This window comes from Astyanax mexicanus, chromosome 25, assembly GCF_023375975.1.
Source record: "Astyanax mexicanus isolate ESR-SI-001 chromosome 25, AstMex3_surface, whole genome shotgun sequence".
NCBI classification, from domain to species: Eukaryota; Metazoa; Chordata; class Actinopteri; order Characiformes; family Acestrorhamphidae; genus Astyanax; species Astyanax mexicanus.
Window position 1 is genome coordinate 7,738,085 of NC_064432.1, and position 14,389 is coordinate 7,752,473.

A 14,389-nucleotide genomic window follows, 5' to 3' on the forward strand; every position below is an offset into this window, starting at 1 on the left:
CCCGGAGCGTTCTCGGAATAACGACGAGAACGGGAGAGGGAGACGGTTTGAATAAGTGATGAAATCTGAAGCGTCGGTTTATCTCTAGTTGAACCCCGCCGGTGAAGGGGCTGTGACCGCATCACTTTCACCGGGGAAAGTCGGAGGAAGCACCTGGAGGCTCCTGGAGGAGCGAGAAGACAAAAGAGAAGCACTGGATTGAAGAGTATTGAAGAGTGAAGCAGAGGGTTAAAATTAATGCTGCACTAGAGACAGTTTATGGAGAGTCTACAGGTGTGAAAACACATTTTTTTTTATATTCAGCCAATTAAGTTCTAATTCAGAAATCCTTACAACCAATTTGAGATGCTGATAATAAAGTAAAAATACGTAAAAATACGAGTTTTCTCTCATTTATCATGCATTCTTTATTCCAGCACCACTCGCTGGCTTTTTCTCCCCTGAAACAAACAAATATATACTAATATTTTTATGTTTTAAACACCACTAATATAAACATAATATACATTTTACAATTCTTACATTCATTCTTTTATTTATATTTATAATTTCCACTATGAAAACTTACAGAGTCTTAAGAAGAACAGGGTTTAATTGTGATTAATCTTAGTTCATCACAGAACACTGTTGTGGTTAATCGGATTAAATTTTTGAATAGAAATGTGTCAAATTCCATGTTGTTGTTTTTTTAACTAAGAGCACTTTTTTTCTCTCTCTTTCACTAGAATCATCTTAATCATCAGTTTCTGAATCCGTTTCTCTGATTTGGCTATTTATAGGTTTATGTTTGAGTAAAATGAACATTGCTGTTTTATTCTATAAACTACAGACAACAATTCTCCCAAATTCCAAATGAAAGTATTTAAGTCATTTAGAGCATTTATTTGCAGAAAATGAGAAATGGCTGAAATAACAAAAAAAAAAGAGTTCAGAAAGCAATATTTGGTGGAATAACCCTGGTTTTTAATCACAGTTTTTTTTTTTTTTCATGCATCTTGGCATCATGTTCTCCTCCTCCACCAGTCTTACACACTGCTTTTGGATAACTTCATGCTCTTAAGACTCCTGGTGCAAAAAAAAAAAAAATCAAGCAGTTCAGCTTAAAGGTTTGATGATCAGCTTGTGATCATCCATTTTCCTCTTGATTATATTCCGAAGGTTTTCAATTTGGTAAAATCCTTTTTTTTTTTTTACTATAATAGGAAGTGGTGGTTTAAATACAACCAAAACATAGAATGTATTGAAAAACACCACTAGCTTTACTAGCTTGCCAACATGATCAGTTTCAAACCGAGCGTTTCCTAAGCTACAGCCTCTTGTGCAGCTCTAAATATTCACATCACAACATAATTATTTAATCCCCCTCTTTATATTCTCCGAGGGGAAATAGAACTGAATTGCATATTCTATTCACACAGCGCATATTAGTTCATTGCTTTCATCTTCCAGAGACTGAAATGATGCTCCCCTGTGGTGCATTTATTACGTTTTCCTGAAGAATTTATTGATGAAACATTTTAGTCAGCAGCTTAAGTGTTTTAAAGTGTGAATTTGAATGTTTTTTAGACTTTTTCATGGGTAGAAATTCATGAGGTTATGCTAGTAGGCTGTTGTGCTGTGTTAAATTTACCTCGGACATGTAAAATCCAATGGATTCTAATGGCAGTCCTTTGTTAAATGTGCAGTGTGTGGTTGCATTGTTGCATTGTCGTGTTGAAAACCTCATGGATGTCCCTGGAAAAGATCTGTTCCTAAAACTTGTTCTACAATAAAAAAGAAGCACTTTTAGCGTTGGAGTTTAGGAATAAATCTCTGGCGTTGGGAAATAGGTGCGCCACTGACTCATTAAAACCCTGACAACAGTCAACAGTTAATCTTAGTTAAATAGGAGCACAGTACATGTTGCATGCAAATCCAGCTTTTACCTCAACAATAAACAGAATAAACAGTCAAATAAAATGACATTGCTGTCCCCTTAAATGAGCTGCTGGCGTACCTTCACATCGTGAACGCGAAGGTCACTATCCTCTGCTGAGATGCGTAAAAGTGCCACGCTGTTAAGATACGAACGCGCCAAAGTCAGAGCTCACTTGGCTCTTAAAGGGAATGACACCTGGCACACTGATTTACACAGGTGTTATAGATCGCTTTCCTTGGGGTGGTCCTGATGAGTGCCAGTTTTATCATTGCATTTTTTATGGTATTTTGCGACTGCACTTTAGGATACTTTCTTAAAGGATAAGTTCTTGAAATGTTTCAGATTAACTGACTTTCATTTCTTAAAGTAATTTTTTTACTTAGTTGAGTAGTTCTTGCCATAATATGGATTAGAACATAAGTCAAATATTATGGGCTATTCACTGTATACCAACTCTACCTCTTTAAAACTTTGCAACTGATGCTCTCAAACACGTTAAGAGTGCAATTGCAAAAAGTCCTTTGTAAAATTTGTAGGTACAGAGTTAACTTTTGGTCTTCCTTTCCTAGTGCGGTCCTGATGAGTGCCGGTTCCACCATTGAATTTTTCATGGTATTTTCGACTGCACTTGAGGATACTTTCAAAGTTCTCAAATTTTCGTCAAATTAAATGACCTTCCATTAGCAGTCCAAAAGAAGTAACTCTTGGTCTTCCTTTCCTAGTCCAGTCCTGATGAGTGCCAATTTCACCATTGACTGACCTTCCAATGGCAGTCCTTTTTATTTTAATGTGCAGCATGTGGTTTTGCATTGTCTTGTTGACAACTGCATGGATGTGCCTGGAAAAGATCTGGCCCTGAGATTGAACCTTGAGGAACTGGACTAGATCAGGCCAACAATCATGAGAGTAAGCTGTATTCTTCTGCTGAGGCTGGTAACTCCTGATTAACTTATCCTGTGCAACAGTGGTATCTCTTGGGCTTTCTCTGCTGGTGCAGTCCTGATGAGTGCCAGTTTCATCATAACATTTTTGATGATTTTGAGAATACTTTCAAAGTTGCTCTCAACCAACATTAAGAGGGCAAGGAAACCGAATAATTAACTCTTGACAAGTTCAAGCACAGCTGTTAACTGAAAGCTGAGTGTTCCAGACGACTCTACCTCATAAAGCAGACTAAGAAAATAAAGCCAAGATGTGCAAAAAATAGGTTGTCATCTAAGCAAGAGGTGCATAGTTTGAAGAAACTGAAATATAAAATATATTCAGTTTTTTTTCTTCTCATTTTTATCTACTAAACAATTCCACAGTTTGGATGACTTTAGTGTTAATCTACGATGCAGAAAAAGACTGAATTTAAGATATCAGAGCTGGTTTTGCATTGTCTTGTTGAAAACTGCATGAATGTACCTGGAAAAGATCTGGTCCTGACATAGGCTACGTTCAAATTACAAGCTACATCGCTCAAATCAGATTTTTTTGCTCAGATCAGATTTAGCTATCTTGATGGTTCACATTCTTCACAAATGACCTGTAAGTGATCTGTATCTGTGTGTAATGTGAACGAATCAGTCGTAGCTTTATAAAGGGAAATGGATGCGTTTGTTAGCAGCTCGTATGTGGAGCGTCTTTTAAACAGCTGGTCTGGTCGTGGTTCCGGTAAAAAAAAAAAAAAAGGCCAGGCGGTTTGCTTTTGCTGTTTTTTTTTTTTTTTTTGCAGCTATAGCTGCACAGCTGCACCAAGAGATGCAGTGTGTGGGTAGGAAAGAGAAGCACGTAGCGCTAATGCTAACGCTTAAAAGCGAAAAGACGCGTGAATTCTAATTTGTAGACTGTTCACATTCATGTCGCACGTACATGGGTCAGATACTGACTCAAATCTGAGTTTTTTGCTCAATGTGGCTGTGTAAACGTGCCAAATCAATTTTTTTTAAAGAAGATCTTTAAAGAAGATTCTTAGAAGATTATTTTTTTTGAAGAAATCAGAACTTTGAAGAACTCCAGGCCTTTTGGAGACGGTAGAAACGTTTTATTAAAGATCACTGCTTCTGTACCAGAACAGGGCATCCCTATCTAAACACACTCTTCATCAGAGTGAGCTGTACTCTCCCGCTGTGTGAAAGTGACCGTGGTCATTAGTATAGCATTAGTTCAGGGTGTGCAAGCGAAGTCAGCGAATTCGTGACAGGATTTCCTCATGTTAAACAGATTTAGCTGGAGCCTCGTCCCTCATGGACGTGTTCTGGATGCCTGAAATGATTCAGAGACAGAAGCTCACGCTCATCACACACACACACACACACACACACACACACACACATGCATGCACAAATATACACACACATATAAACACACAGACTCTCTTAATCTGATCATTCATTCATTTTCTCATTCACTGTTGGACCCAGGAGAGCGTCAACCAAGCTTTTTGCTCTGCCCTCTGCGGTCCCGTGTGAAACAGATGAGATTGCGCTTATGCAACCCTGCCCCACTTTACCCAAACACACACACACACACACACACTCACACCCTCTACACAACACGCCACTAACGCTACTAACACCTCAATTCCAAGACCAACACCTGGTGTGAAAAGGGTCACAATCCAACTTTTCCATATATTCAGGTCTTTTTTTTTTTTTTTTACATTTTAATTATGTATATGTGTGTACTCCAGTTTTTATTACCTGTTTATTACCTATTTTCTCTCCCAGTTTATCTTCTGGTTCATTACTGCAGATCCGTAATATATTTTTATTATTATTATTTATTATCATTTATTTATTTGTAGTTTATCGTACTATGCAAAAGTTCCACCTTAAACGCTGCTAATTTACCATTCAAACAAATGCTGCTAACTTACATTCCACCTTAAATGCTCCTAATTTACTATTTAACCTTAAATGCTACTAACTTACCATATAAACAAATGCTGCTAATTTACATTCCACCTTAAATGCTCCTAATTTGCTGTTTAACCTTAAATGCTGCTAATTTACCATTCAAACAAATGCTGCTAACTTACATTCCACCTTAAATGCTCCTAATTTACTATTTAACCTTAAATGCTACTAACTTACCATATAAACAAATGCTGCTAATTTACATTCCACCTTAAATGCTCCTAATTTGCTGTTTAACCTTAAATGCTGCTAATTTACCATTCAAACAAATGCTGCTAACTTACATTCCACCTTAAATGCTCCTAATTTGCTGTTTAACCTTAAATGCTGCTAATTTACCATTCAAACAAATGCTGCTAACTTACATTCCACCTTAAATGCTCCTAATTTGCTGTTTAACCTTAAATGCTGCTAATTTACCATTCAAACAAATGCTGCTAATTTACATTCCACCTTAAATGCTCCTAATTTGCTGTTTAACCTTAAATGCTGCTAATTTACCATTCAAACAAATGCTGCTAACTTACATTCCACCTTAAATGCTCCTAATTTGCTGTTTAACCTTAAATGCTGCTAATTTACCATTCAAACAAATGCTGCTAATTTACATTCCACCTTAAATGCTCCTAACTTACTGTTTAACCTTAAATGTTGCTAATTTACCATTCAAACAAATGCTGCTAACTTACATTCCACCTTAAATGCTCCTAATTTGCTGTTTAACCTTAAACGCTGATAATTTACCACTCAAACAAATGCTGCTAATTTAATAATTTATTCTTTCAGATAACTTCTTTGTATGCATGCTAGCTATATCTGATATTGAGTTTACTTTGTCCCACAAATATTACACAATATATGAAGAAATCAGTCTTTATTATCAGAAAAAAACAGCTGAAGAATATATTTAAACGATAGACCTTAAAAAGAGAACTTTAACACTCCTTTCTTTACAAATCTAACTATTTTAAATAGTTCCTTAAACACTATAAATGATCCTAAAATGCTCAAAAAGTATTCGAAGAGATATTTCTCAAAAGCTCTATTGCACAAATTGTTATTCTTGAAGCCATTAAAGGCATTAAAGTATTAAAATCAGTCACAATTGCCTTCTTTCTCTAGTTAACAAATGAATTCAGTTCAGTGTGCATTAAAATGTTAAAATAAATCCTTCAAGTTATAGTATTAATATATTTAAACACAGCTATAGTTACTGCTCTTGAAGTTTGTTTGCAACTTGTATACCTCGGGTTTTATAGAGTTTTATCTCTTGTGCTGAATAACTGATTTCGCACCCAGTTCCGCTTCTGGACTCGACTGGGGGGATAGAGGAACTTTTTCCGAGCTGTGGATTGATTGCGCGACTCTATTCGTCTCTTTTCTAAGTGAATAATTGCTGTTTGCTGTTGTTTTTCTATTTTACTCGGATAAAAACACTCATACAGTGAGGAACAGCAGCAGGAGCTCCTCAGATAAAGTTCGTAACAACATTCTGTTCTGTTATTTTTTTTTTTTTTACCATTTCCTTGCTGGTTTAATCCCTTGATCTTTCTTTCTTTTTGACGTTTCTCCTCGTGAACTCCTGTAAGTCAGGGTGAATTAGTCTCAATTACTGTGCTGTCAATCAAAGCCCGTTCCAATCAAGCCATTAGCTGCGCTAATAATTCACTCCAGCTATTCTCCAACACTCTCCAGTGACCTGTTTTTTTTTTTTCCAAAATACTGTATATATTAATCTCTTTCTTTCCCCTCTATAGACTCTCTGCAGGGGGAACACCAGAGGAGGCTTTATAAAGAGCTGCTGACCAATTACAACCGGCTGGAGAGGCCCGTAGCCAATGACTCGGCCCCGCTCGTGGTGGAACTGGGACTTACGCTGCTCCAGATTATAGACGTGGTGAGTTTTAGAGAATGTGCTTTGCTTTATTCTCTTATTTAAAGTAAATTTAAAACAATTTCTCTTGCTTAGTCCATCACAGAAAGGATGTGTCATTAGAAATGTAAGAAAAGGTTCTAGGCTACTGTTGAATCAGAAGAGGAGGAGAAAATACGATTTGTTTGGTTCTAAAAACTCTGCGAGTTAAAATAGTTCCATTGCTGCTCTGTTTGTAGCTGTGCTGTTTGGCTTGTAAGCGCTGCATCGTTGCTAGGTTGCTAGATTGCTAGGTTATCTGTATGTGGCGAAGTAATACATGGAGAGCTTCAGTTACAGTACATTACCGGCTAATAACGTCACTCATAAAAAGCCTCTCAGCCAATCACTTTGCAGGGACGGAACTAACCATGGTATAATTAAATGTAACAAATAATAAAACAATAAATGCAACACTGACAAAATGGAATTTGATAAATGACTAAAACCAGCTAACAATTTTTAGTAAGTAAAGTATTTTTTTTTTGTTTTTTTTGGCGTAGTTTTCTGAACATTACAGTAAATGTTCTTATTTTAAAATGAATGAAAAAATGATGGAATAAGACCTTTAAAAGAGAGAGAGAGAGAGAGTGTAAGTGAATGGGAGAGAGAAAGCAAGTGAGCGAGAGATAGAGAGAGAGAGAGAGACAGAGCGAATGGGAGAGAGAGAGCAAGTGAGCGAGAGATAGAGAGAGAGAGAGACAGAGCGAATGGGAGAGAGAGAGCAAGTGAGGGAGAGATAGAGAGAGAGAGAGAGAGAGAGAGAGAGAGAGTGTAAGCGAATGGGAGAGAGAGAGCAAGTGAGCGAGAGAAAGAGCGAGCAAGAGAGAGAGTTGTGATTTTTTATTATCAGAGAGCGCGAGAGAGAGGAAGAGAAAGAGAGGAAGAGAATGGGATCAAGAAAGAAAGCTTGATATTAAGAGAGAAAGTGAGAGATCAAGAGGGTGAGCGAATGAAAGAGAGCGAGTGAGCAAGAGAGAGAGAGAGAGAGAGAGAGCAGGCGAGAGAGAGTTCTGCATTTCTGTATCAGAATCAGAATGTAATACAGGTCTCCACTATCTACTGCATTTCAGCATGAAAATTCAATCACACACCGTGAGCAAACACACACACACACACACACACACACACACACACTAGTCTCAATCTCAGAAGCACAGGAGCAGCAGATTCTGATTTCTTCTCTCTTTCGCTCTCGCGCTCTGTTCTCCAGCTCTGCTCAGTCGTTCTTAGGTTCACAAAACTCAATTTCACGTCTTCTGATTTCTCATCGTTTTGCAACGAATACTGAGGAATTTATCAAATTTAACATCATCAGATGAGCTGCTGATTAATACTAGATTAAAATCACAATATTTTTTTTAGTTACTAAAGCCCTATCCGGATGGTATTAGTTTCTTAGAGGGACTAAAAACAAAAAAAGTGAGTTTTTTGGCTTTCTCGGTCACATGACAGTTCAGTTCAGTAGTTCCTCCATTTTCACTCGCTGTTGTGTTTTACGTGGATCTCCGTGGAAACGCGTGCACCCAATGTGTAACTACAGTGCGTAGCAGTGGACAAAAAGCTATTTTATTAAATGCGCGGTGGCGAAACTCTGGACAGGACTCAGAGGACAGAGTCTGAGAAAAAAACGCGTACATGGTCTTTCCAGACGGGAATAAAATCACAGAGGACCCCCCCATAAAAGAGAAAATTACTCCAGGACCCCCTGAGAAACTAATCCCTTCCGATAGGGCTTTAATTTAGTTTTATAGCATGTTTATATGCACTGCCTGGCAAATAAAAAAGTCTCCACCTGGATGTATGTAGGTAAAATGATGTGGGGTTGGTTGATGCTGCAGTTGGTCTGCAGGTTTAGGTTCAGCAACAGTATGTGCTGAAAGAATGAGGTCAGCTGACTACCTGAATATACTGAATATACACCAGGTTATTCTTACATCAATGGATACACTTTTTATTCCCATACGAACACGTCCATATTCCAAGATGAACAATGCCAGGATTCATGCGGTTGGAATTGTGAAAGAGTGGTTCAGGGAGCATGAGATCATCATTTTCACGCTGATCTGTGTGGTGTTTGGAAGCTTCGAGGGAATTGCATGTTGGGTAGAGTGTATAGTCTCACTGAGACTGATTAAATCAGTTCACAACTCAAATGCAAATTCGAATCAATGATTCTAAACATTGTTGTTATTAGACTCTGAGCTGCTATATACACAGCAGCCGGGGAAACTCAGAGATGACCCAGAGCTCTCGTCAGACACTGGTTTACCGTATTTTTCTCACCATAAAAAGCACTGTATTTTAAGGCGCATTACGCAACACTAGTAAGGAACAGGGGTGTTGCCATGTTTTCCTTCTAATTCAGCAGGTCTTGCTGCTGGGTGGTGGTGATGGTGGATGGATAACTAAAGTAAACAGAACTGTAAAAACTTTTTTTTTTTTAAGTTAATCTACACAGATTTATTTCCTGAAAGCTGTTTATTTGGGTGAGTAAAGCACTTCTAATTATTTAATCGACTAATCTGACAATTACTTGTACGGACTAGTCGATTAGTCAACGATTATTTCTAGAAGAACAGCTAAACATGAGATTTAAAAGACATTTAAATGATCAGATGTTGTTAAAACATGGAAAGTACTGATTATTTTATGGGTAAATATGTAATTTGTTGTGTTTGGACGACTCATTGTCAACTATATCGACTTATTGCTGCAGCCCCAATTTACAGTAAGCTTAGATTTCCAGATTTCCATTAAGACTGGGTGCAGCAGCATTAGCATTAGCAGATAGCACTGCTGGAGCAGTATTAGCATTACTTGCTAACCGTGCTAAGCGCTAGCTCTTTTGTCATTCAGAGGCAAGTATAAAGGCTGCGTGTTTACCATGTAAAAATAAGCTACGTGCGACGAACTGCTAGCTAATTTCATCCCGGCTTAACAGAACTCTCAGAGTTCGTCTGTATAGCGCCGTCGGGCGGCATGAGCCACTTAACCACGGCTAGCACTAGTGGTTAGCTGGTAATGCTAATGCTGCTGCACCCAGCCTTAGAGGAAATCTGGAAATTGAAGCTTAATGTAAATAAACGGAAGCGCTTTACTCACCCAAATAATTTGAAGTTTTCAGGAGAGATATTTGTGTAGATTAAGATACAGCGCTTGTTGTTGGTGTTGGTGTTGTTGGGTGCGCACAGTTCTTCTTCAGTTGCTCAACGGGGGGATGTGGGTTGGGTTGCCGTCGTTCTCCTTCAGGTGTTCACCGACGTGTGTTTCAGAACTTCCGAATCGGACGCTTCTTCGCGCCTGATACTCTGGCTGAAACTCCGCCCTCTTTGACCAGGTCTGCCTAACAACAGAGCGATCTATATTCTGATTGGCTCAACGAGAGTACATTATAATATGCAGCCGATGGATTGGCAAGCGTGAGAAATACCATGTGTGACGTGTGTGAACTCGCTGGGGTGCGTGGCGACACCCCTGTTCCTTACTAGTGTTACTGTAGTGCGAAAAATACAGTAGGCCAATAAAGTATACAGAGAATTTGAAGGAAAACAGACTGTTATTATAGAACTACATAATGTCCTATATACGATCGGTCGAATTGATCAAATTAATAATGGGTGTAGAAAAAAAAAGGAAATTGATGCAATTCCAGTCCTTTTTTTTATTGACTGTTGACAATTTTAAATTCGCCTGAATTGTCGAATGAGGCTAATCAAGCTGAAACAACTCCCATCACAAAACTAAGGTCGTCTTCGTCCACAGTGTCCTACTAAATACTCAGAGTGGTCCAGGCGACGCGCCAGACGCATACTGATCAACAGGAGCTTTCAGAACGGCACGAGGCAGCACTTCAGACCATCTCAAACAAGTGCTCATCAAACGGAGGCCTGACTGATTAATTACAGCTTCAGAAGACACCAGCCTTAGACAAAGGCCACGCTCTGATTACTTATACGACCTCGGCGTGCGCGGAGAACGCGGCGTTCGGCTGATTCTAAAGCAAGTCCTGCTTAGCGTTTCATTAGCGGACAAAATCAAAAGCTTTTAAAAAAGATTTTGAAAGAGTTCTCTTTACTGCGGGCTTGAATGGAGGCATCATTAATCTTCAGGGTCTCGTGCGAGTGTTTCGTTTAGTGCTGTAGTTTGTTAAAATGCACAATATGTAGAAATAAAGCGATGTACAGGAAACATACTGTAGGATGTCGATGTGCAACATAATATATTAGCAACACAAAAAAAAAAGCCTATTGCAAGTATTTCAGCACTCGGATTGGCTTCAGTCATTTTTCCCTCGAGAACAAGTAGTGTGGTGCATGGGTTCTACCTCGCTCTACCTCACTTTACCTCCCTCCGAATCTTTCTGCCTCACTCTACCTCACTCAACCTCATTCTACCTCGACTATTCTTCACTTTTTTACCTTGCCTCATTGTACCTCATTAGACCTCGCTCAACTGCACTGTATATCACTCTACCTCGCTTTACCTCATTCTACCTCACTCTACCCTGCTCTAAATCCCTCTGCCTCACTCTACCTTGTCCTACCTCACTCTCCCTTGCTCTGCCTCTCTACCTGGCTCTGCCTCATTTTACCTCACTCTATTTCATTCTACCTTGCTCTGCCACATTCTGCCTCACTAGACCATTCAATACCTTGCTTTATACTACTTTACCTCACTTTTTACCTTATTTTACCTCACTGTATCTCTCTTTACCTCAGTCTTTATCATTCTCCCTCACTCTAGATCATTGTACCTCATTCAACCTCACCTTATGTCACTTTACCTCATTCTGCCCCCCACTACCATGTTCTACCTCACTCGCCCTTGCTCTATATCACTCGTCCTATCTCATTCTGCCACATTCTACCTCATTCTGCCACTCACTCATTTTGCCTCACTCTACCCTGCCCTAACTTATTCTGCCACACTACCTTACTATACCATGCTCTGCCTTGCTCTCTCACTGCTTATGTGCTATCTCACTAGCCCTCACAGTTCCTCACTCTACCTCACTCTGCCATGTTCTGCCTTTGCTCTACCCTACTCTGCCTCTCTACCATGTCCTAGATTATTCTGAGTTACTCTACCTCTGTCTTACTCTGCCTCTCTACCTTGTCCTAGATTATTCTGCCTTGCTCTACCTCTGCCTTACTCTGCCTCTCTACCTTGCTCTACCTCATTCTGCCTTATTCTACATTGCTGTACCTCATTTTGCCTTGCTCTACCCCACTACCTTTCCCTACATTGCTTTGTCTTAGTCTGTCTCTCTACCTTGCTCTACCTTATTTTATCTTGCTCTAGATAGATAGATAGATAGATAGATAGACAGATAGATAGATAGATAGATAGATAGATAGATAGATAGATAGATAGATAGATAGATAGATAGATAGATAGATACTTTATTGATCCCAGAGGGAAATGCTTCCTGTAAATGGTAAAAGAGGGAAACCCCTCTTTTTCGCCTTGACTCTACCTCATTTTACCTTGATCTACCTCTCTCTGCCTCACTCTACCTCTCTATACTTGGCTTTACCACTTTACCTTACTCTTCTTTGCTCCGTCTCACTCTTTCTACTGGAGAAAAGGGCACTAATTAGTGAGCTGGATAGTTAAGCTAAACTAAGACATTTGTCTATTTGTCTAGAAGGGATTCTAATCACCCAAGCTAAGCTTTCTGTTCAGACCTGACGTCTCTAAACGGACCCCTGCTGATGACGCGTTGGTTAACGAGTGAACAGTGCGGAGTGTGGTGAGTGTTTCATCTGCAGAAACGTGACCTGACTCTGACCGTCCCGCTGCTCATCCCGTTCTCTCACCTCCTGAACGTAAGCTATCTGTTTATCCTGACGCTTCCTCACAGCCGCCACCGCTCTACTGGACCCAGATGGTGCGAGGCCCATAGGCTGCGACCAAGAAACTTCTGAACGCATGACCGGCTCTGCAATAGAGGCGGAGGAGGGGGTTTGAGGGGGAAGTGGCAGCTGTTCTGTTACGTGGTTGGGCAGACCTGCACGCTAAGGAGCTTCACCCGTCAACGGTGAACGAGGGAAACCCATGAAGACGTGTAGAAAGGAATATTTTGCCTCGGTGTTGACTCATGCGCTGACATGTGCTGGTGTGTTTCTGTTGCAATCTGAGCTTACTGGCAAGGCAACACCAATGGACTACCTATCTTGCTACCTAGCTAACACATTAGTGCCCTTTCCATCAGTAGAAAAACTACACGTCAGCAAATTTCTCTACTGGTGGAAAACTGGTGGTTTACTGGTCAGCTAGGTGGCTAAGCTAATGAAATACCCATTCGATAAGCTGTTTTAATAAATAGCAGCTGATATGAAGCTAACTCTTCTTCTAGACTCTGCCCCCTTGATTTACAAATGAAAATGAAATGTAAAATTTACTGATGATCAGTGATGGTTTGGAGAGCCAGCACCTCATACTTCCCTCTGTTGACTCTTAACTTTTTAATGGAGATGCGGATTTCATTTTTCAGCAGAAGTTGGAACTCTGCCCATACCGCCAAAAGTACCAATTGGTCTTATATAATATTCTAATTTTCTGAGAGACTGATTTTGGGGTTTTCATTAACAAGTAAAGAAATAAACACTATACATCTATATAATAAACGGGTTTCACATCTTGAATTGAATTGATGCACTATTATACAGCTTTGGAAAAAATGAAGAGAGCACTTCAGTTTCTGAATCAGTTTCTCTGATTTTGCTATTTATAGGTATATCTTTGAGTTAAATAAACATTGTTGTTGTATTCTATAAACTACGGACAACATTTCTCCCAAATTCCAAATAATACTTGTGTCATTTAAAGTGTTCATTTGCAGAAAATTAGAAATGGCTGAAACAAGTTCATATTCATAAAGTTTTAGGAGTTCAGAAATCAATATTGGGTGGAATAACCCTGGTTTTTAATCACAGTTTTTTTTTTTTGTATGTGTATTGGCATGTTCTTCTCCTCCACCACCAGTCTTACACACTGCTTTTGGATAACTTTATGCTCTTTACACTCTTGGTGCAAAAATTCCATTTCAAGCAGTTCAGTTTGGTTTGATGGTTTGTGATCGTCCGTCTTCCTCCGGTAAAAATCAAAGAAACACCAAATCCATGTACACAATGCCTTAGCAACCACCTACAACATCAAAGAAGCTGCAGAACAATACCCTAACAACCATCCAAAAAGAAGGAATAGGCAGGCTGAGGGCAGGTGTGGGACTCCTGATGTTTCTGGAAGAGATCTGGGATGTTTTTGCACTGAGCAGTGTTGTGGGTTTTAATTTGTTCCAAAATGAGCCGAATCTGAACGTCAGCAGGGTCTTCTGGGTGGCTGGGTACTTATTCAGGTGGGACCGCTGACGCACTTCGGCAACAAAAGCCAGAAATGAAGACTGTGACTCAGACACATTTGAAAGCTCGGGGTTTGACTCTGAGAAACGTACGTGTCCGACCTGATTAAGTAGGAAATTTAATGACAGAATTGCTGAAAAAGAAGTCAATTCTAGATGGTCAAGCTGGTTTAATTGGTTTTCTCCATTGGGTTTCCCAATGGAAACCCAAAGCCTCAAGAAAGCTTTTGAACATCATGACAAAGCAAGTACATGAATTGGGCGACATCCCAGTCTTAATCCGTAGGGTTTAA

General features: G+C 39.5%; 1 protein-coding gene across 1 annotated transcript in view; it reads left to right on the plus strand.

Annotated features, from left to right (window-relative positions):
• The window catches only part of chrna8 (cholinergic receptor, nicotinic, alpha 8), a 103,808-nt gene that overhangs the window by 23,844 nt on the left and 65,575 nt on the right, over nt 1-14,389 (plus strand). The window contains exon 2 of the mRNA XM_022681759.2: nt 6,576-6,715. Within this exon, the coding sequence (XP_022537480.2) occupies nt 6,576-6,715 (140 nt within the window). The remainder of the gene's footprint in view (nt 1-6,575; nt 6,716-14,389) is intronic.